Source organism: Centrocercus urophasianus, unplaced genomic scaffold (assembly GCF_019232065.1).
Source record: "Centrocercus urophasianus isolate 14NV4802_14NV808 unplaced genomic scaffold, USGS_Curo_1.0 seq_38, whole genome shotgun sequence".
NCBI lineage: Eukaryota > Metazoa > Chordata > Aves > Galliformes > Phasianidae > Centrocercus > Centrocercus urophasianus.
In genome coordinates, this window is record NW_024884955.1 from 138,801 (window position 1) to 159,462 (window position 20,662).

Below are 20,662 nucleotides of genomic sequence, written 5' to 3' on the forward strand. Positions count from 1 at the left end.
GAACCGTGGGAAAAAAACTTTGGGGGTGTGCGCGGGTCGGGATCCCTCCGCCGGGCGGGGGAGGCTCCGGGCTGAGCCGCTGCACCGCCTCGGCGAGCGGCGCCCTCCGCAAAGCGAGGGAAGAGCTCCGCAGCGCGGCGGCGCCGGGACCGCGGCGCAGCCCCGGGGACGCGGCTCGGCCCGGCGGCGCCGCCGCTCCCCCCCGGGACGGAGGCGGCACGATGGGCGCCCTGGGCCTGGCCGTGGGGATTTTCCATTACCTGGGGCTCTACCTGCAGCTCGGCGCCGCCTCCCGGCCCCCCCCGTGGGACGCCCCGGCGGAGGGCAGCGGTGAGCGCGGGCACCGGGAATGGGGACGGTTGCGGGGCGGGGGATAGCCGGCGGGTGGGGCGCGCCCGGGGATCGGTCCCGGCGGTGCGGCTGCCCGGGGCGCGGCGGAGCGCGACCGAACGGCGGCGGCGGCGGAGGCGGAGGGGTCCCGGGGGCCGCGGCGGGGCCGGGTTTCGGCAGCACGGAGCGCTCCGTCGCGGCGGGGGCTCCGCGGAGCGAGGGCGGAGGATCGGGGCTGCGCTCCGCCGCTCCGTTCCCTCGGCCTCCGCCGCCGGGCGCGGTGCAGCCCCGTCTGCATCCCGCGCTCCGCCGCCCGCCTCTCGCAGCGGGAGCGCCGTCTCCCCTCGAGGCTGCTTCCGTCCCCTCGCGTTATCCGTCCCCGCGGATCCGCCGGAGGAGCGCCCGGAGGACGGCGCCGGGATCTGCGTGGGATCGCGGCATCACGGAAGCGGGCGCTGCCCCGCGCCGCGGGGGGCTGAGACCCGAACCGACCGCGGATGCTCGGGGCCGTCGGGGGTCCCTCCCGGCCCCGGGAGCAGCTGGTGGGGCCGGGCTGGGACCGGAGCCGGCCCTGGGGGAGGATCTGTCCCCGCTCCGTGGGGTGAAGGCGAAGGGCTGCGGCCCGTGGGCTGGGTGAGGTGGGTGAGCGGCATGCGGGTCCCGCACCGCACCGCTCAGAAATTCAGCAATCGTTAAAAAAAACCTATGAAATGGTGTCCGTGAAGGAGAAAGGACCGAGGGGAGGGACGTGGAGGTGGGGAGCGCACCTCGGAGCCCCGTTACGGCTTTGGGCTGCGAGCGATTCCGCAGCGACTCCCTTAATCACAACAGAAACCTTTATTAACGGTACTGAAAAGCAGTGAGTAAGTGGGTCATGGATAATAAGCCATCCGTGTTCAGTAGGTGAATACCAATTCGAGGAGAGCCGTGCGCCGTATCAATCGCCGCTCGGCAGGAGGGAGGCGGATGGGTCCCCGCCACCGGGGGCTGCGATCGCTCCCTGCGGCCTCTCGGCTCCCCCTGAGCTCCGGGCGCCACCCGGGGGGTGTCAGCGCTGGGCTCGGCCCGGGCGCAGGCGGTGCAGGAGGGGCTGAGCGAAGGCTCCGTGGCCCCGGGGCAGCGCGCTTTGCCCGGTGGTGATTCCGGCCCCGAGCCGCTCGGTAAGCAGCGCGCGTTGCGAGCGGGAGAGCCCCGTCTCCTTCCCTGCATCATTTGCAAACGGTAGCGGCTCCCATCAATAACCGCTGGCTGAATGGCTGAGGGCTGCGGGAGCGCCGGCCCGGCTCCCCGGGGTGCTGCCCCGCTCCTTTGTCTCACACGCCAATGATTATTCTATCAATTACTTTCATAAACACTTTGCATTGTGCCGGATTTTTTCATGCTTCCTGGTGGGAATTCTCCATCCGATGTGTTTTTCCTGCTGCTGCTCGTGCAGTCATTCAGCGCAATTACTTCTGACACCTCTCCTCATCAAATGTCTGCGCGTTCCTTTCCCTTGAAGAAGGCTGGCAGGCGACGGCCGGGCGCTGGGAATTACTACGTTAGGACGCCGACGGCTGATTTTAAGCTGAGCCAACGGTGCCAGGAGGTGGGGCTGCGGATGGGACCCCCTCAGGGCCGGGGGCTTCGCTGCTGCCGGGGCTGTGCTGGGGACATTGGGCACCGCCTCTGTGTCGGCTGCTTTGGGCTCCATGCAGGACTGTGGATCCCACATCCCCTCCCTGCACACTTTCGCCTCGGCCCCACTGGCAGCTCCCCACTGCAGCGCTTGTGCTGAGGGACCCCCGGGTGGATCCTGCTGTGCTGTGCTCTCCTTGGTGGGGAAATCACCCCGTAACAGACAGGTGCATTCCAGGAGTGCATGATGTGTGCAGGACAGGCTGCCAGATGCTGCCGGGGTCCCTCCAGGAGCCAAAGAACCAGGCCCATTTTTTAATTCTTTTTTTGCCACTTCTACTATCAAATAACTGCTCCTCCTTGTTCCCTTTGGGAGCAAAGTGCTACGGCCAGAGCTTCAGCCCCACACGGCTGCTGTGGGAGCAGGGAGCTCCAGTGCCGGGTGGGAGTGGGGCTGCAATGGCAGAAATCCCCCCAGGTTCTGGGTTGGCTCGGCCTGAAGGCACTGCGAGCTCTGCAGGACGGCGATGGCAGAGGTGCAGCAGTGCCCTGCAGCAGTGAAGCCCCGGTGCTGCAGGGCTGGGCCAGACACGGCCGTGCAGCGGGAAGAAGTCTCACTTCATGGCCGTGGCTGAGGCTGGGGGGCTCTGGGGTCTCTGGGCGGGTGCAGCGGTCATTGCATGGTGTTGGTTCCTCACTGTTTGGGTGACCCAGGGGTGGCGTTGCTGCTTGTAGAGTTGTCAGGAGAAGATTTGGTGGGGTGGGAGCAGGAGGGCGGTTTCACCCTGCAGTGCGGGGCAGCACCTGGCTCTGCTTGGGGACACCGCTGTGCCGCAGCCCCTGCAGCTGTTGGTCCCACTGAGGTTGGGGTCGGTGCTGGCACAAAGCAGGGGACACACAGCTGTGTGCCCTCCTGTGCTGCCCTTCCTGCGCTCTGCTGCGGGGTTTTGGGGAGGGGAGAGAGGGGGGCAGGAGGCAGGGGCAGGATGAGCGGAGCGCGTGGCCCTGCTGGCAATTAGTGCTCGGAGTGTCTTGACTCACCCAGCCATAATAAACCGTGAATTATGACTTGGAGCTTTATGAAGAGAAAGGATCAGCCACACTTGATCGCTGCCCGAAACACAATAGCAGAGCTTGGGAGGGGGGTGAGGGGGGCAGCAGCTCTCACAGCAGCCGTGCATGCCCTGCATTCCCCCCACCCCCTGTACCCTGCATCCTGCCGCACCCTTGGGGCCACTTCTCCCCCTCCACAAACCCCTTTTCCCCCTCTCTTTGCCCTCTGTGCTTTGCACTGGGGGACAGATTGGGGGTGATGGTGCCCAGACCCCCACGTGGGGGCTCAGGAGGTGTCTGTGGGCTCTCCTTGCAGGCCCAGCCCAGCTCAGGGGCTGCAGAACAGAGCTGCAGCCATCAGCCCCAAATCTTCATCCGTCGGCCCCAGATCTCCATCCCTGAGCCCCACACCCTGCAGGGCTGGAGCAGGGCTGGGTTTATCCCCAGCGTTGGCAGTTCAGTGGTGCGATGGGGGCCGCTCTGTTTCAGAGGGGTAAATAATTCACGAAGCGAGCTGGTGCACAAACACAGTAATTAATATGCTTTTGCCAATGTCCAATACATATTTAATCGCCTTTCGGTGCGTGTTTACACAAACAGCACAGCAGTGTCAGCCGCAGCACTGCCAGCACTGAAGGTCTGGGGTCTGCAGCTCCTCTGCCCCTGCACGGCCCTGAGCACCGGGATGTGCGCTGCTGTGAGCGCCGGGCTTGGGGCTGCGGGCCCTGAGAGGAGCCCTGAGCTGCTTCCAGGCACTGGTGTGGCCGTGGCCATGGGGCAGGGGGCTGTGGGGGCTGTGGGGGCTGTGGGGGCCGATCCTGCCCCACGGTGGGGGGGCAGCAGCCGCTCTGTCTGCGGTTTATGAGCGCACGGAGCCGTCCCAGCAGGCGTTTTCAATTCCGTTTATCTGTGTTTCCCCATTGAGTTCATTTTATTTCCCCTGATTTTTGTTTCCTGGAAGATTTATCGATCCTGATTTGCTCAGTTTATGACAGGTAGCGGCCATAAAGCAGCAGAGCCGTGGGCCCTGCAGCCCCCCCTCCCTCCGTCTGCGAGGACACGGTGCAATGTCAGGGACATGGATGGGCTGGGGACTGAGGGGGGCTGCCCCATTGCAACACCCTGTAGTGCCGTAGCTCCAACAGGCCCTGCAAGCTGCTTGTTGGCTGGGGAAGGGGACGGGGATGGGGTTGGGATGGGGATGGGGATGGGGATGCACCTTGCACCGTGCCATTACAGCAGGGCCCTGTGGGGTGATGGGGAGAGCAGCACCGAGGTGGCAGAACTGGGGCTGCTGTGGGGTTTGCTCACAAAGGACCTTCCTGCTCCCAGCCCACTGCTGGAAGTCAAAGTGTGGAGGGACGCACCTCTGCCACTGCCGTGCAGGGATGGAGGGACTGCAGCTGCAGTGCTGAGCCCACACGGGGCACAGGCAGCTCCCACACCGCGTGTGTTCCTCCGTTCCCTGCTAAGATGGATTAAAGGAAAGCTATAAGTCTATAGGATTGCCACGCGTCCGGGGGGACGGAGCGATATTAGAGGCATTAACTTTTCTGTCATGCTGATAATAAGTCGTGTTCTGATGGGATCAGGCTCGGTAAGGAGCCCCAGGGCTGCTCGATGCTCAGGGAGTTCTATGTGGGCACCGTGGGACTGAATGGCCGCCGGAGCCACAGCAGCCCCTGGTGGGGACAGATCCTTCCTGGGCCCGGGTGCGGAGCTGAGCTGGGGGTCTCAGCACCGCCACGACTCCAAGCAGTGCCTGTGGGGAGGGGGCACAGCACCGTGCCAGCCCTGGGTGCCCCATGCCCACACCGTGCTGTGGCTGCACCGTCTCCCAGTGACCCCCGCAGTGAGACCGATATGCAGAGGAACGCTGATCTCTCCAGAGGAGATGAAAAGAATTCTAATTACATCTCTGAACAATATTTGTTTTGAGAGAGGAAAGCAAACCATATGGCATGTGGGAGACTGTTTGGGGGCCGCATTAAACAAGGATTTGTTTTTCATTTATGCTCCGATTTCGGCAGGGATGCGATCGCGCTGCGTTCATTCATCGCCCCTTCGGATCCTGCGTCGGGGCAGAGGGCTCGGGGGGTCCCAGAGGCGGGGGGCACAGGGGTGGGGGGCACAGGTTGGGGCTCCGGGCACGGCACATCCACGGTGCCCGCAGCCCCGCTCTGCCCACACAGCGCTGTTCACGGAGACCCCGCACGATGTGACGGCGCAGGCGGGTGAGGATGTGGAGATGGCGTGCTCCTTCCGCGGCAGCGGCTCCCCGTCGTACTCCCTTGAGATCCAGTGGTGGTACGTCCGCACCCACAAGGACTGGACGGACAAACAGACGTGGGCTTCTGGCCAGGTAACGCCGCTGCCGGCGCTGGGGGGGGGACGCACATCGCGCGGCCTTCCGTTCTTCCCCCCGTTTCCATGTCTATCGGCCTTGGCACACGGCTGTCTCCGTTTCCCTTTCTGTTTGCACAGAGATAAGGGCCCAATAAAAGGAGGGCGGCTTTCGGTATCTTAATGAGCCCTCATTACTGTGCGTTTGGCAGAGCTGTGCGGGCTCTGCCATGTGCTGAGGCCACGGGGGTCACTCCTGGCCCCGCTCCCATCCAGGCTCCTCGCGGGGTGGGAATCGGTCGACGGTTCCCCGTGCTCCAGCCCAACTGATGTCCTCCCTTCTCCCCCCATCCCTCTCTCCCAGCAGCTAAAAGCATCACAGCAGGAGGAGGCTGGGAAGGACGCAACAAAAATCAGCGTGAGTTCCAATCGCGGCTTTGATGAGGTCTGTGCCTGGGGGCACCGCAGCCCCCAACGCCGGCACCCATTGCACGGAACGCGTGGGGCTGCTGCACCCAAGGGCTTCTTTCTGTCCCCATCGCCCCAACCTGAGCAGCGCGGGGCCCAGCAGTGCCACACTGGGTGCCATCCTTTGGGGAGAGCGGTCGGGTTTCCTCCCCGGTGCTCCCGATCCAGTTGTGCTCATGGGATCAGAATGAGGAGACACCAATCAGTTCAGTTAAACACGTGCTGCTGGCTGTGTGCTGCTGCCTGGCCCTGCTGCGTCATCCCAGCAAAAGGGCAAAAAGGTGTTGGGCGGCGCCGAGCCCAACCTGCACCTTGTGGGCCCTGCTGTCCCTCCTCATCAGTGGGGATTAGCACATGTAAATTCCATTGCTGGTAATGAATGCCCCAGGGAGACAATATCCCCTTTGATCGATTCCACGCGTGGCTTCCTGAGCTCTGAGGCCCATTTGTCACTTTCCTCCTGATGGACCACGCAACACTCCCAGAATTAATGCCTGGAGCCCAGCGGGCACCCGCAGCATCCCTGCCTGTGCTGGAGGAGCCCTGCGCCGTGGTGCTGGACCCCCCACCCCTCTCTGCTCCCCTTCCATGGGCACTTGTGGCTCTTTGGCAGCAGCTCCGGCCCCATTTCCAAACGCGGAGCCCTCAGCCAACACACACGGCGGCGAGTAGAAAAACGGCCCGTGCCGCCCCGTGTGATTACAGGGAACGGAGCCGGGGGCCTCGGGGCGGGCCATCAATCTGATTTATTGACCCAACCCCACGGCAGCCGCGGCGCTGGCTGGTGAATAAGTCTTAAATTTCATTGGGCGATAAATACCGCGAGCGAATCAATTTGGTAGAAAAGCTAATTAGCGGCGCGGCCGAGCGTCCGTCTCACCCGGCGCAAAACTCCGGGCAGCAGCGAGGGATTGGGGCCGGGGGTCCCCAAGGGGCCGCGGGGGGTCCTGACGCCGCGCTCCGCCGCAGGTGGTGAAGGTGGTCGGCAGCAACATCTCGCACAAACTGCGGCTGTCGCGGGTGAAGCCGGCGGATGAAGGCACGTACGAGTGCCGCGTCATCGACGCCAGCGAGGGCTCGGCGCGGCAGCACAAGGTGAAGGCGTATCTGCGCGTGGAGGCGGCGCGCGGCGCCGGGCATCCCCAGGACACGCAGCCACCCGGCCCGCATCTGCATCACCACCAGCACAAGGCCGGCAGGGAGCTCAGGAAGCGCGCGGCCGACGCCTCCTGCGTGCTGTAGGACTGCCGCTGCCCCACGGACTGACCTCGACGCTGGGCTCCCCCCCAAACCCCTCGCCCCGGTTTGCCCCTCCTGGCTTCGCACCCGCCCCCCCCCCCCCGCTCCCCTTCGTGCTTTGCAGAACGGACCCCATCCGCACCCCCCGTAGGAGGCCCCGTTTAGTTGCTTGGTTCCCTTTCACCCCACTTCACAGCCCGTCTGTCATCCCAGCGGCCATTTTAGGGACTGTATATACTGCCTTCTCCCCTGCTTGCCCCACAGCTGCCCCAGTGTGCCGAGGCCTGAGCCCAGTGCAGGAAGGACGGTGTGGGGGAGGGGGGGGGTCTCACTGCCACCCCACTGCCCGCACCCTGGGACCCCACCATGGGGCACCGCCGCTGGGGAGGGGGCTGCAGAGGGGAGAGGGCCTGGGGTCCTATTGCCCTCACACCCCCCTCTCAGCCTGCACCACCTGCAGCTAATAAAGCTCCTTAACGAATCCTGCAGGCGTCTCTGTCCTTGGAGGGGCTGGGGGGGATAAAAGGGAGCACAGCACAGCTGAGCCTTGCTGGGGCTGCTGTGCGCTGTGGGACTGGGAGCAGCAGAGGGGTTGGGGTGGGCACAGGAGCAGAAGGCATTTGGGTGGGCTCTGCCCTGTGGTCTGGAGGAGCTCTTTCCTGCTTCTTGTTGGCAAAGCTCGGCTCTGCTGCTGTTTATTAAGCCGTGGAGCTCCATTTCCCTCTCGGTGTGCTGATATTAAACGATTTGTCATGCAATGAAGAAACAGAAGCCTGGTGTCAGCAGCACTGGGGGCATGCAGCTGGAGTTGGGGGCTTCACCACGGACAGGAGATGCGATCACATCGAGTGAGCAGCACAGCAGCACTTTGTCGGGGCAGAAATGTGTGCAGCCCCAGCCATGGGGCTCAACTGGAAGCTCCGCTCCACCACGGGCAGCAGTGGCTCTGCTCATCTCTGCGCGTCGTGCTCGGCTGCTCCTCGCCAGGGAATGCATGTCGGGGTGGGAGGGGAGGATCAGCCAGCGGGTAATAAGCGTCTGCAGAAGGAGAGGGAAGAGCTGGGGCTGCGCTGAGGAGAGGAGCAGGCTGCAAATCACCTCAAACGGCGAGCAAACAAATGGCTGTTTGGCGTGGCAATTTGCAAAACCTAGAGGCAGGCCGTTAAAAATAACAGCTTTTATTGGAAGAGATTCATTTCGCCGAGTTGATGGGAAATGTTGGGAGCAGGAGATGGAGCGGGGAGAGAGGGGAGCAGCGGGGCTGGGAGCTGCACCCGCGGGCACAGCACTGCCACCTGTGTGCAGGCTCACTCCGTTCTGCATCACAGGCGAGGTGAGGTGGCTGCAGCCGCTGCCTCCTGGCCTCGTGGTTCTCTATGGTGTGCTCAGCCTCCAGACGGTGGGTAGCTGAAGAGCAGCACTGAGGAGCAGCACTGCTGCCACCGTGGGCTCTGGCACAGGCGGGCCTGGTGGCTGTGCCTGGGCAATGGGTTTTGAGCAGTGCTACAGCAATCCTGCAGCAATCCCAGGAGGGCTTTGGAGACTAAAGGGAACATTTCGCCCACTGCCTCTCCTGCCTTCCCTCATCGGGTGATCAGCTCTGAAAGGCTCCCTGGACCAAATGCAGCCTGATGCTAAGTGCTGTGTGTACTTAGGAAGAAGCACGAAGGGTAAAAGCTGAGCTGCAGCCTTGACCTCTTGGTGAAAAGCCGCTGAGCTGCATTCCTCATGGAAAAACAACCAGGAGCAAAGCCTAAGCAAAACCAAGGTGAGGGAAACCACCTCAGCAGCCCCCGCACTGCACTCCAGATGCTCAGCCAGGATCCCTGGCAATAACACACAAAGCTGGTCCCATGTAACAACCCATTTATTTCATTGCATTTTCTATTTCTGAGCTTGCTTCTGAAATGAGAGCGGAGATCTGCCCTTCTGTGTTACCAGCATCAAACTTTCACAAGGCTCTGTCTGCGAGCAGTCGGCTGCCAGAGGCCACGTGGGACGAGGCTGATGAGTTTGGGGTGGATGGAGCAGTGCCTGCAGGGCTCGGGGCAGCCCCAGGTGAGTGCAGCAGGACCTGCAGCCTTGCACCAAATGTCATTGTCTGGCCACACGCACGCAGCCAGCAGCCTGATGCTTCTCCTTGGGGTGGGCGTTAAGGATTGGAGAGGTTTGAGAAATAGCCTGCAAGAAATGGCAGGCAATCTGGGAATAAGGGGGACTCTTAAATCACTTGCAAGTTGTAAATCAAGGCTGGCTGTTTATCTAAAGGATCTGCAGCGGCTCAACGGCAAGAATCAGGCAGCACGATTCATTTGGCCTGGCTTAAATAACTATAAGGGAAAACCTCACTATTGCTAAGGGGAAAGCAGGATGCTGTTCTCAGTAATACTGGTGAGGCATTCCCTGTAAATGGATACAGCTGTTGTTCTTGATTTCAGTTAATATCAGAAGAGGATTTCTAACGTGCCGCCTCTCCAGGAGGGTGAAGCATTAGTTTTCAGATGGCAGTGATGTCCCAGGTGGGGACGGGACACAACAGCTGTAAGGGCAAGGGGTGCCGGTCTGGTGCTGCAGGGATGTCACCCAACCACCGAGTGCTGGGAAGTCATGTCTGGAAAACAACTCTTTGTCCTGCAGATCTGGAAAGAGCTGTGCTCTGACCCTCCGATCTCCTCCAGCACAGCGTGCAAAGTACAAACCTGGAGGAGCTGGGACGAGGCACCCACCTCACCTTCACACACTGCTTAAAGGAAACCTTTCACCCACGGGGAAAAGGCGCCTCAGTCAGGACCCAAACAGGGCCGTGGTTTCCCCTGCAATGACGCTGGGCATCGCTGCTGGGATTCTCCCAGGTGAGCGCTGTATGGCGGCGGTTCTCCTCTCCTCTGCCAGCTGCTGTGAAGGTCCTCACGGAGGAGGTGCCCTCTGTGCCCCGGCGCTCTCCCGTTGCTGCAGTTCCTCCAGCAGAAGCAGGATGTTGTTGGTGAACTCATCGCGCTGCCTCCCCATCCCACGCAGCTTCACAGGCTGCAGGCTGGCGTGAGGAGCCTTGTATGGCTGTGGGCAGCACACCTCAGTCAGGAACAGCCAGGTGCTGTCAGGGTCCACACGCATTAAGTGGTGGAAAACGCTTCAGAAAGCAATGGGAAGAAAGGAGAGATGAGGAAGGAGAAAGGTTTTTTTTGATTTACATCCAATGGGGTCATTATAAGCAGCTCAGGAACGCATTGGCTCTGTCTGCATCCTACACAGCTTTCCAGGCTGGCCTCTAAGAGCTGAATGCTGTTCTGAGGGTCTGTCTTCCAGTCTCTCCCACTCTGATTTCTTATGAACTGCCTCTACATTTTCCCCCTTCTACACAGCGTTTTCAGAAAGCTGAGTTCCTTCCCTTGCCTGGTGCTGGCTGTGCTGCTGGGAGCAAACTGTGCTGACTGCAGGGAGCAGCAGGTCCCCTCTGTCTCCCTGGCTTATGGTGGGTGGCTGCACAGAAATCATCCCCATTCCTTCAGCCTGGGATGGATCACAGCAGGCAAGGAAGAGGAATCACTGGGAAGTCAATGTGGGAATGGGGAATGCTGTGCTCCTGCCATCCATCTCCCCAGCTTCCACTCCTATATTCACAGCACAGAGCTCCTGGTCTCCAACCCTTCCCCAAGGGATCTGCTGCTCCCCAGACAACTCCACTGCCTCTCATGCCCACAATGGCTCACGGCCTGGGATCATCTCCTGTAACCCGGACTGCTGTGCAGCAGCTTCAAGAACAACTGGACTCTTGCAGTTCCAAACTCTTTGGGTAGTATCTAAGCAACCTGTTTCCATGGCAAACAAACCTGGGGTTAATCCAGGTTTGTTTTCTGTTGTTGGTTTTTTTTTCTTTTTAAGTTCAATATCATTTCATTCAATGCTGCCACGTGCAGGTGGCTGTCTTAGTGGGTTTCAGCCCAGCTTGCAAATGACAGCTGTTAGTAAGAATCCAAGAAGCTGCACAGTCAAAGCAAAGGATGTCGTTAATGCTGTGTAATCAAATATGGTATCTAAAAAGATCCCCAAATTGCTCCAATTTGTTCCAGTTGTGTGAACCAACTGGTTCTTATGGCACAGGGCAGTGAGGCTATTCTGGTAACTGGGCTTTGCCCAGGCTCAGAGCAAAGCCATGGCACAAAAATGGGCTGGCAGAAGAACCAGCCTGCCTGGCTTTCGCAGCTGTGCTGGGTAATAACTGGAGATGGGTCACTGCAGGCTGCAGCACGAGCAGGGAAATTATTTCTGTGCCTCAGAAAAAAGCATTCCTCCCCAGAACGGTGACGGAAAGGTCAAATGGGAAACTTCACAGGCTGTAAACATTTATTAAAAAGAAGTGTAAATTTCACAACAGTCACTTCAAGCTGAGAAAAATGCCCAGCTATTTGTAAAGCGCTGACATGGGCCAGTGACAATTTCTTCATCTCTCTCTTTTTTTTCCCTTTTCCTTCAGGGTTTGATGTTCTGTTTTTTCCCAAGCTGAGGAACTTAGGGGTGATGCCATTCAGGAAGTGCATCAGATGCTCAAATCCACGTTTTGGTTTGCACCATTTTCCCCCCCATCTCATTCCTGACCCCTCACAGTGCAGCCCCTCAGCTGCACAATGTCTGCTCACCTTCCTTGAAGGCATGCTGCCTCATTTTCCATCAAAGCAAAGCTGTCCCTATGTTCCCTGCTTTTCCCAAACCTTGGTGTTTCGGTTTCTTAAACCAAGATTTGGGTAATGCTTGTCTCCTGGAATACTACCAGCAGCCATAGGAAAGCCCTGCTTTCCCTGCCTCAGACACGCTGCAGTTCTCCTTTTCCCAGCATCTATTTTTGCCCGTTGAGTTCTGCACAAAGCTGCATTCACCAAATTCACTTACTCCCACTGCTTCATCCAATAAAACTACAGGGTCCCATAAATGGGATTAAATGGCCTCCCTGGAGCACCGTAACGTTCCTGGAAGACAAAAATCTACTTATTTTTTTTTGGTGATGGCAGCACCTTGGCCCAAAATCGCTGCTCAGCGCTTTGCTACAGCACCTTCACTTTAAAATCGGGCTTAGACAATGAGGGGAGTTATTGCAGCTGGCTTTGGATGAGCTGACCTTCCTCCTGGCAGGTCACAACTCATGAGCAGCATAAGAAACCAAAAAGGTGAGCAAAAACCAGTTAGCATCAATCAGCATGGCACGGGGGCTCCAGACATCCTTTTACCCTGTATGATTTTGGTAGTGATAAAGCTGAGTTATGTGATGCGTGCTGGCACTCGGGCTGCAGCTAAGATTAGTTCTGTTCTATCTGTTTTTAGAAGCATTTAAATTGCAGAATATTTCATGTAGCAGGCTGATAATTTGCCCTTGCCTAAATGCACATCATATGGCTAATTCAGTCTTTCCCCCCTCCATCCCTAGCGTGCGTGTGAGAAATTACACAGCTTTTCAGCCTGCTTTGTTAATGATTTAAAAGCTTAAGTTTCCAAACAGATAAATCCTGGCGTTCTGCTTTCCACGCCGGCGTTGCTTACACAGATGAACATTATATTGTATCAAGGATATGCAAGCCTACAGCAAAGAGCCCCTTTGCAGAACAAATGCTGCTGAAGCCTGCTGCGATGCCATAAAAGCCACTAAGGTAAAAATAAACTGACTCTCACCAACTCCGGAATACAAACAAAGGTATGGCTGCAGTTCTGAGAGCTCTGTCTGTCTCAGCTGCTGCCCAGCCACACAAAAGCTCTCGCACACCCCTGGGAGGTCTGCACTCAGGTGAAAGGGAGCTGACAGCTTTTCCCTTTTTAACAGCCTGCCCTCTGAAATCTGCTGTGCCTGCTGAACCTGCTCGCAGCGGGCTGCCTCTCCCATTAGGGGCGGGAAGGTGGCCACACAAAGAGGGTGGCTCTTCCTCATCTTCAGCAGAAACAGAGACGTGTGGCTTTCTTGTTCTTTTTCCTGTGTTCCGTAACTGGACACGTTTTGTCTGCTGAAGTGTCTGCCCTTGTTTCCAGGTGACAACATATGGCAGCAGCGATTTCTTATCCTGACAGCAGGAACGTGTCGAGCAGGATTTTGAACAGCAACTGGCAAAGTGTGTCTGTCGACGTTTCATAGGGCCAATGCGTGTTCACCTAAACTGTTTGTGCTCTTTTAACCTCTCCCAGCCTTGGCAGAGCAAGACTGGTGCCAAGACCGACAGCGACCTAAGCAACACAGGTCCACCTGGCTGAGCCTGGGGGGAACAGGCCTTTTTTCCTGCCTAGCTATGGGCTGGCAGGTGGAAGAGGTAAGCCATTTAGCTGGACACTACAGCAGAGCTGTTCTGCCAGGTCTGATCCACGTGGATAATTTATTTTGAGTAACACCTCAGAAATTCTATGAGAGACTCTTTTCTACGTCAGATGGAGACGTGCTGGGAAAAGGAATGAGAAAGGAGCAAGAGGAAAGGGGTTACTGTGTTTCCCCCCTCTCCCCAAATTACTTGTACACCAGATAGATCTGCATCTAAGAGACGTTACCTCTGGGCAGCTTCTTGCAACTTCATGGGCTGCTTGGCACTGAGGTAAACCAGGCAAGCATCTGCCACTTTATTCAGGTCACTCTCACCTGCAGAAATGGAACAGAAAAGAAGGGTAGGAGGTAACCTACTCAGCTGCTGCCACCTAATAGAATCTGCTCTAAATTGGCAGCAATGGGCTTCTGAGCCTTTGAACTGTCTGACCCAGAGCTCTTCTGACCTCTCCTCTCGAAAATCTTGCTGTGGAGCCAGGAAAGCAATCAAGAGTATTGAGAGAGGAAAATAGCAGCCAGCCAGCAAGCCTTCTCCCCCATCAAAGTCAGCTCCAGAAATTTAACCTAGAAGAATTTCAGAGAGTTTCGTTCCGCAGAAGAACAATATGCTGCATGTAAAGGGTCATCCAGAGAGATACCTCAAAATGGAACCTGGCAGCTTAGCCAGAAGTTTCACCTGGGTGCTGGTGTTCAGGTGAGAACAAAGCACTGCCCAGCAGGTCTGACTGCAGCAACTCAAACATTCCACTTCACACACGTTTTAATGCACATTCTGATGCACACACAGGACAAGTTGTCAGATTCTGTGTGGTACTGGGAAACTCTCTGTTGGGGAGTGAAGAGTAACAAGACCCTCTAGAAAGAGGACAGATTAAGGCCCAGCAGGATGGGATGAATCTGGAGATCTGGAGATCAGTCTGTGGGGCACCAGAAGAGTGGGAATCCAGTGCAGGCCTGGTTAGTCCTGACAAGAGGAGTTACAGCACACAGGGATGTCACACAGTCCACGCTTCCCCTGCTACTCACCCATGTCCAGCTTCTCACACAGGGAACCCAGTCCCTGCAACACAGCCAGCTGTAACTTGAAGGCAAGAGTGTGGTTGTACACAGGCCCAGCTCTAGCACTCGCTGCAGCTTGGCTGAGGAGGGAACTGGTCAGCTTAGGCAGGACATCTTTGGAGAACCTCTGCCTCAGAAAGTCTCCACACTTTTGTGCCAGGGTACACAGCACCTAGTGGAGAAACTTCAGTTACTGGAGGTTAAGTGCACCCACAGGTCTGTGAGTTGGCTGCTCCAGATTACTGCACTCAGCAGCAGCTCTCTGAGCAACACGTTCTCTATTGATTGTCTTTACAGGGGGAAGGAATGTGACCACACCTGCCACCACCTCCCAGGTAAAGCAGAAGCTAAACGTTTGACAGAGGCTGGGTGAGCTGCACCTTGCTGCTCAGTTTCACACTGCTAACTTCCTGGGTCTTCTCCTCTCTCTCAGCAAGGCAAAGGTAAGGGTGGTTTGTGAGGGCCTATTCAGAACTGCTGGAGGAGCCTCTGATGGAAGATGCTTTTCAAGAGTCAGTCCTGCATGGTGATCTTGCCCTTGTTTTAGAGCAGGCACACGTGACGTACGGCTACTCTGAAATTCCAGTGCATGGCTTCTTGAATTTGGGGAATCAAAACTTTCCTTTTATTCACACTGAAGGATTTGAAAATGAGTCTCATTCTGCACAGCAGAGTAAGCCCAGGGCAACTGTGGAGCTGTCAACCTCAGGCACTGCGTTTTTTGTGCAACTTGTGATTTAGGAAGAGAATGCTGTCAGTTGGCATGGCCAGGAAATCCTTTAAAATGTTATTATGAGGCTAAGTCTGCACTTAACCTCTTCCCTCCCCTGCCAATGTTTCAATTGCAAAACATTCCCCTCTCTTCAGACTAAGACTTCCAAAGGGGGTTGCTGAGATTGTGCTTCCAGCAAGGGTAAGCTGCACTGTACAGGATCAAGATCTTATCTGTGGACATGCTGTGGTTAAGAGGGCTACAAACCTACCCAGTGCAGGGAGGTGATCCTGTTTTCTGAACCACACTTTAAAAAAAAAAATCACAAAAATGATTCCGTAAACTCAGAGTTTCTCCCACTGGCCACAATAGCTTGTGAGCTGCTTGCCTTCTAAGCACCAGCTTGAAGGCTGTTGGCAAAGATTCACTGTTGTACCTTGAAGGCTCTCAGCACTGCCAGAGGGTCATCGCTAATCAGCCGAGTGACAAGAGCTGGCCAGACACGATGAGCCATGGGAAGCAGATGGTTTCTGTGAGGATGCAGCACAGTCACACAGAGCTCCAGCACGTCCAGGACCTGTGCACAAGGGATAGGAAACGGACCTTCAGAACGCTGCGGCGCCAGGCGTTCAGGTGGATGCCCAGCCTCACAGCAGGGAGCAAGGACAAAGAAAGATGCTAACACAGAAGGGTACAGTTTCACCTCAGCAGGAGCTGGGATAACTGAGCACTGCTCAGAGCGTTGGCCTGCTCTGAAATCACACACAGCACAGTGATGTAACTCACACAGGGGTACAAGGCCAGGCAGAAATAAGGACAGGATCTCTAGCCGGATCCTGCAGGCTGAGCTGTGCTCAGAACCCCACTGTTCCTGTTGCACAGCAGCAGGAATCACCTCGTAGGGCTGAGGCTGCTGTAGTAAGAATCTGGGTTATGCCTCACTGCTGCATTTTTCTGTCTTGCTTTGCAGTTTAAAAGGAGGACACCTTCAAAGGATTTCATAATTTAAAGAAAAAAAAAACCAACCAGGCTTCTAGCTTTGCTTATCACAACCCCAGCAACTTCTGAAATATTTGTTAGTCTGTGAAGTCTACAGCCTGAAGTAGGAGGATGGCACAAAAACGCTTCTCCTTCCTGACCAAAGGCTGAGGCATGATGGCTTCACTGTGAGCACCAAGGAAACCTGCTCTCACAAAGCCACCCTTAAGATCACACGCAGCCTGGCTGCCATTCCTTGCACAGAATACTTTCAGAAAACTCTCTCCCTTTCCTTGCTGACACTTGGAGGGCCTGTCCTGAAAATGTCAGCACTAATCTTGAGACAGCAGGAAGCCCCACGTGCATTGTATACACACTGAGGAGGCTACCAGCCCCTCCAGGGGCACCACCTGCCCCTACACCACTGTTCAACTCACCTTCAGCCGCACACGGAGGTTCCTGTCAGACAGCAGATGGATGCACCTCTCCATCACATCTTTGGCCAGCTGAGCATAGCTTGGCAGTGCAGTTTCTCCTTCTGTGTCTGAGTTGCTTGGCTCGGGCTTAGCAAGGGGGGGAACCTCGTCTGGAGGACAAAACTGTTACTGAAACCATGAAAATGACTTGGAAATTCTGGGAGATCAGAAAACCCACCCACGGCTACTCTGCAAACTCCCAAATGAGACCTTTGGCATTTCTGAGCATGTTCAGATACAGTCAAGTATATGCTTGAGCTCTGCGACTTAAATGGCAGATTCAGACTGTGGGACTGAGGAAGTTTTGCTTTCTTCACTGGACAATGCAATTGGTCTGACATTTGCAGTCTCTCTTCACCACAGACTTCTTTATTTCCCATTGATTTTTATTAAAAATGAAAAGCTTGGATATTTAAAGATGAAGTATTTAAAGGTCAGGATTGCAGCACAACCCAGTAAAGACTACAGAGTTCCCTACATGAATGTCTGCAGGGCCTTCCAAGGCCAGGTGGGAAAGAAGCAGCAGCATTATGAGACAGGAGAAAATGGTATAGGGATTCCTGGGGGAGGGTGAGGAAGCTGAAATAGGATTCTGTCACGAGTTAGTGACAGGATTCTGAAAAGGGGTAAGTTTGGATCCTGGACTCTGTTACAGTGGTCGTTTATGAGTGAGGAAATAGTTTTTTTCCTCCCCCAAGAACATAGCAAAGCAAGAACACCAAGCAGCACCTCACAGGAGCTGCAAGCAGCTCAGAGCAAACCTGAGATTGTCACGAGCACATCAACCTTTCAACCCCACCCAGAGACCTTCAACTGACGAAAGGAAGCCTCAGAAATCACCGTCTTTCTCTAAGCTGAAGATTCTCAGCTCCTGTACTGACCTGCCTCCTCGTCACCCGAGTCAGGAAGGTTGCCCTCTGCAATCTGCTTTTGCTTGACGTAGTCGAGGAAGAATCGCTCCATTTCTTGACTTGTTATCTCCTGCTGTATCTGGGACACAGTCCTGCTCTGCCCCTCCGCAGCCTGCCTCCGCTGGTGCTCCTTGCTGCAGGATGGCCCAAACCACTGGACTGCAAAAGAACTGGTGCGTCACTAAGCATTCATAACTCCTTCCTGCAAGACAACAGGCTATCACAGTTTCCTTGAGATGAACGTGGCTTTTAAGTGTGGGATTGAAGTGTGTAATCAGGCAGAAGCTGTCACATCACCGGGGCCTCCTGTGACTGTCAAAACCCTGCTGGACACAGCAATACACCCCATGTGCTTCTACAGAACAATTATGGGAGGAGTAAAATTACCCTTTTTGAACCACACCCCCATAACTCTGCAGGCCAGAAAGTGGTTATTACTGCCCATAAGCAAAGAAACTGGTTATTATTGCCCACAAGTAAATGTTGCAGTACCTCAGCTACTTGAAACTTCCCATGGCGAGTCCAAATGTCAAAGCCAGGGACCTTTAGTCACAGCAACACTGAACTATGCAAAGTAAACATCACTTAGATACCTAGAGCTGCCATTAAGGAGTGGAGGACACCGAGGAAGATAGAAGCCTGGTCACTGTAAGACTGATCCAGTGCAGACAGGACATCTTGGATAACGTCTTCTACCAGTGGCAGCAAGCTGGCATCCGAGTGCCTCAGCATCGTGCTCAGGACCTGGGCAGCATGTGGCTGGTGTGCCACCTGGCGCAGGTTCAGGGAAATCCCATTCACCAGATAGTCAGAATTCTCATTAATCAGACTCTGCACACAGTCATAACCGCAGGCCTCGCATATGTCTACCAGCGTCCCCTGTGCCGTCTCACTGATGAGCAGAGTTCTGTCACCGGCCTTTTCCAACACTGGGTAGAGAGCTGACAGCAGAAGCAGGCGGAATTCTCCCCCCAGGACAGCTGCAAAGCAGCCCACCCCCTCCAGCTGGATGCAGAGCTGCCACACGTTGCTGTTCATGGTGCGCGTCGTTACGTGAGGGTCCGGGGATGGCAGAATGCTGCTGCATGCAGCTCCTGGGAGGGCAGCAAGTCCTGAGCGCGGCACAGAGAGCTGCTCGTGGCCGATTTCCTCTGTGTCAATGCTAGTGACCAAATACCAGTTTGCCTGGTCTGTGTACTCCTCAAGAATGGACGTTACGGATGCTTTGAGATCATCCATGCTCAGCGAAACTTCCCTTTCCTGAAGGACATCCACCCCCATGCCAGCAGCTCCCGCAATCAGCTCATTGAGGACCATGGCAGCCTGCTTTCGGTACACGGCAGACTCGCTGTACAGCCCCATGAAATGATCCACAAGCAAATAGATGTTCCCATAGTAGCCGAGAACACGACAAACTTGCTGAAGGAGCTGGAAAATTTTTTCCTCCGTGAAGAAGCGGAAGTATTTCCTTTGACTTCTGCCCTTCTGCACGCCGTGCTGCACGGAGCCTGAGGGGTCGTACCCACCCACACAGCCCCAGTGTCTGTCTTCCACTATCTTCACATCCGTCACATCCAGCTCCAGAACCTGCATCAGTGCTTTGGACAGGCGGTGGAGGTGGGATGCAGAGTTGAGGACAATGTTAATCTTGGGGCCCAGCAGCTTCAAGTAGCCAAGTAACAAGCTCAAAGTGGAAAACTTGCCTGCGTCATCCTGAGAGTTCATCAGGCGAGGAAGGGCTGTGGCAAGGGAATGGAGGTTCTCTGAGAGAACATCAGCAAGAGCCCTGTTCTGTGTTATCACCTGCTGCTCTGCAATGCCTTGCAGCACTTCGTTACACCTGCTTTGCACTTCGCTGTTCTCATCATTAACCAGCCCCACCAAGGCCTTCAGAAGGTGGGTGAACGAGTCCACCAGCGACAGACTGCAGTTGCTCAGCAAGTGATGGACAAGTTCCACCAGCTCCAGTCTCACTCTCCAGTGAGAGTGAACCGAAGAAAGTTCGACGATTTTATGAAGGAGGAGGGAGAGTTTTTCTGACGTACTTTTGCTCCACTCAGGCCCTCTATGGACAATCAGTTCTGCTATCCTACTTTGTTCTACCGGCGGCTTTTCTTTCTGCTTCGGGACTCTGGCTAGCTGCTCATCAGCCATTACCGAGACAACGACCTGATAAAAGAGTCTGATGGCAGAAACAGTGATTCTGTGCCCTTGTTTGACATCGCCAGCAATAATCCGAGACAGCGCAAGAGAAACGCCGGGCAGAAAAGAAGCAAACAAATCCCCGCATCGCTGCGCCTGCTCCTCGCGTAGCCACCGGTGCTCCTGGCACTCGCCCTGCAGGAGCAGGACCTGCAAGCACTCCAAAGCGGACAGCTTAATTTGCTTCGCCCTCTCTCGCTCCGCCAGACCCAGGAGCAGAGATACGGCGAAGCCGAGGAGCGGTAGGCAGGAAGGCCGGTACAGAGCGGCGACGGCATCCCTCTGAGCAGAACGCATCAGGGCGAGCAGCGCCTGCAGCGCGGCCAGCTGCAGCTCCTCGGCCGGTGCCGGGGCTCCGTGCGGGGCGGGCAGGCAGGCGCAGAGCTCGGACAGCAGCTCCCGCAGCAGCCGCGGGTCGGTGACGCGGGTGCCGAGCAGCACGGCACGGAGGCACCGCAGCACGCGCTGCACCACGCGCTCCCGCTTGGGCCCGGGCACCTTGAGGGCGAAGCGCAGCGGGAACAGCACGTATTCCTGCAGCTCCTGAAGGGCCCCCGCGCCCACCGCCGCCAGCCGGGCCTCCAGCTGGGCCACGTTCTCCACCGTCTGGGCCTTGGTCAGCTGCACGCAGGCGGGGCGCAGCGCCCCGAAGGCCTCCTGCGGGGTGTCGAACACGGCCATGGTGGGGCACCCCTCGGAACGGAGCCTCGGGCCGGGCGGCGGGCAGCGCCTACCTGCTCCCGTAGCGAGGCCCCCGCGTGCGGGAAGTGACGGGGGCGCGGCGCGGATCGTCGGCGCGACAAACGGCCCGAGAGAGATCAGCGGGGAGAGCGCCGCCAGAAAAGTCGCGGTTGCTCGCGCTGCGCGTGCGCGTCCTCTTACTAAAAGGCGGCGCGCGTTCGCGGCATCTTGGCGGGCTCCGTCGGCGGGCCACGCATGCGCCGCACGCCGCCCTCCCGCCCCGCTCGGCGGTCGCGGAGCC

The 20,662-nt window shown here is 56.9% G+C and overlaps 2 protein-coding genes across 2 annotated transcripts; one reads left to right on the top strand and one right to left on the bottom strand.

The window, feature by feature from the left end:
- Positions 1-221: 221 nt before the first annotated feature.
- VSTM2L (V-set and transmembrane domain containing 2 like) lies at positions 222-7,071 on the top strand. Its single transcript, XM_042832259.1, has 5 exons — positions 222-330; positions 1,356-1,490; positions 5,193-5,362; positions 5,708-5,761; positions 6,781-7,071. Exons 1-5 carry the CDS (start codon positions 222-224, stop codon positions 7,051-7,053), a joined length of 741 nt encoding a protein of 246 aa, XP_042688193.1. The 3' UTR covers positions 7,054-7,071.
- A 1,704-nt stretch (positions 7,072-8,775) lies between these two features.
- TTI1 (TELO2 interacting protein 1) lies at positions 8,776-20,361 on the bottom strand. The gene is made up of 7 exons (XM_042832461.1): positions 18,072-20,361; positions 17,449-17,637; positions 16,529-16,677; positions 15,550-15,690; positions 14,369-14,573; positions 13,570-13,657; positions 8,776-10,180 (listed from the first exon to the last, which is right to left on the bottom strand). Exons 1-7 carry the CDS (start codon positions 20,359-20,361, stop codon positions 9,958-9,960), a joined length of 3,285 nt encoding a protein of 1,094 aa, XP_042688395.1. The 3' UTR covers positions 8,776-9,957.
- Positions 20,362-20,662: the final 301 nt, after the last annotated feature.

Excerpts from the sequence above, each read along its gene's own strand:
- VSTM2L (XM_042832259.1), top strand. The coding sequence starts at position 222 with ATGGGCGCCCTGGGCCTGGCCGTGGGGATTTTCCATTACCTGGGGCTC. Across the intron at positions 331-1,355 it reads CGCCCCGGCGGAGGGCAGCG|CTCCGGGCGCCACCCGGGGG; the intron begins GTGAGCGCGGGC and ends GCTCCCCCTGAG. Across the intron at positions 5,363-5,707 it reads AGACGTGGGCTTCTGGCCAG|CAGCTAAAAGCATCACAGCA; the intron begins GTAACGCCGCTG and ends CCTCTCTCCCAG.
- TTI1 (XM_042832461.1), bottom strand. The coding sequence starts at position 20,361 with ATGGCCGTGTTCGACACCCCGCAGGAGGCCTTCGGGGCGCTGCGCCCC. Across the intron at positions 14,574-15,549 it reads CAGTGCTGAGAGCCTTCAAG|GTGCTGTGTACCCTGGCACA; the intron begins GTACAACAGTGA and ends TTTCTCCACTAG. Across the intron at positions 10,181-13,569 it reads TTGCAAGAAGCTGCCCAGAG|CGTTTTCCACCACTTAATGC; the intron begins GTAACGTCTCTT and ends TGCTTTCTGAAG.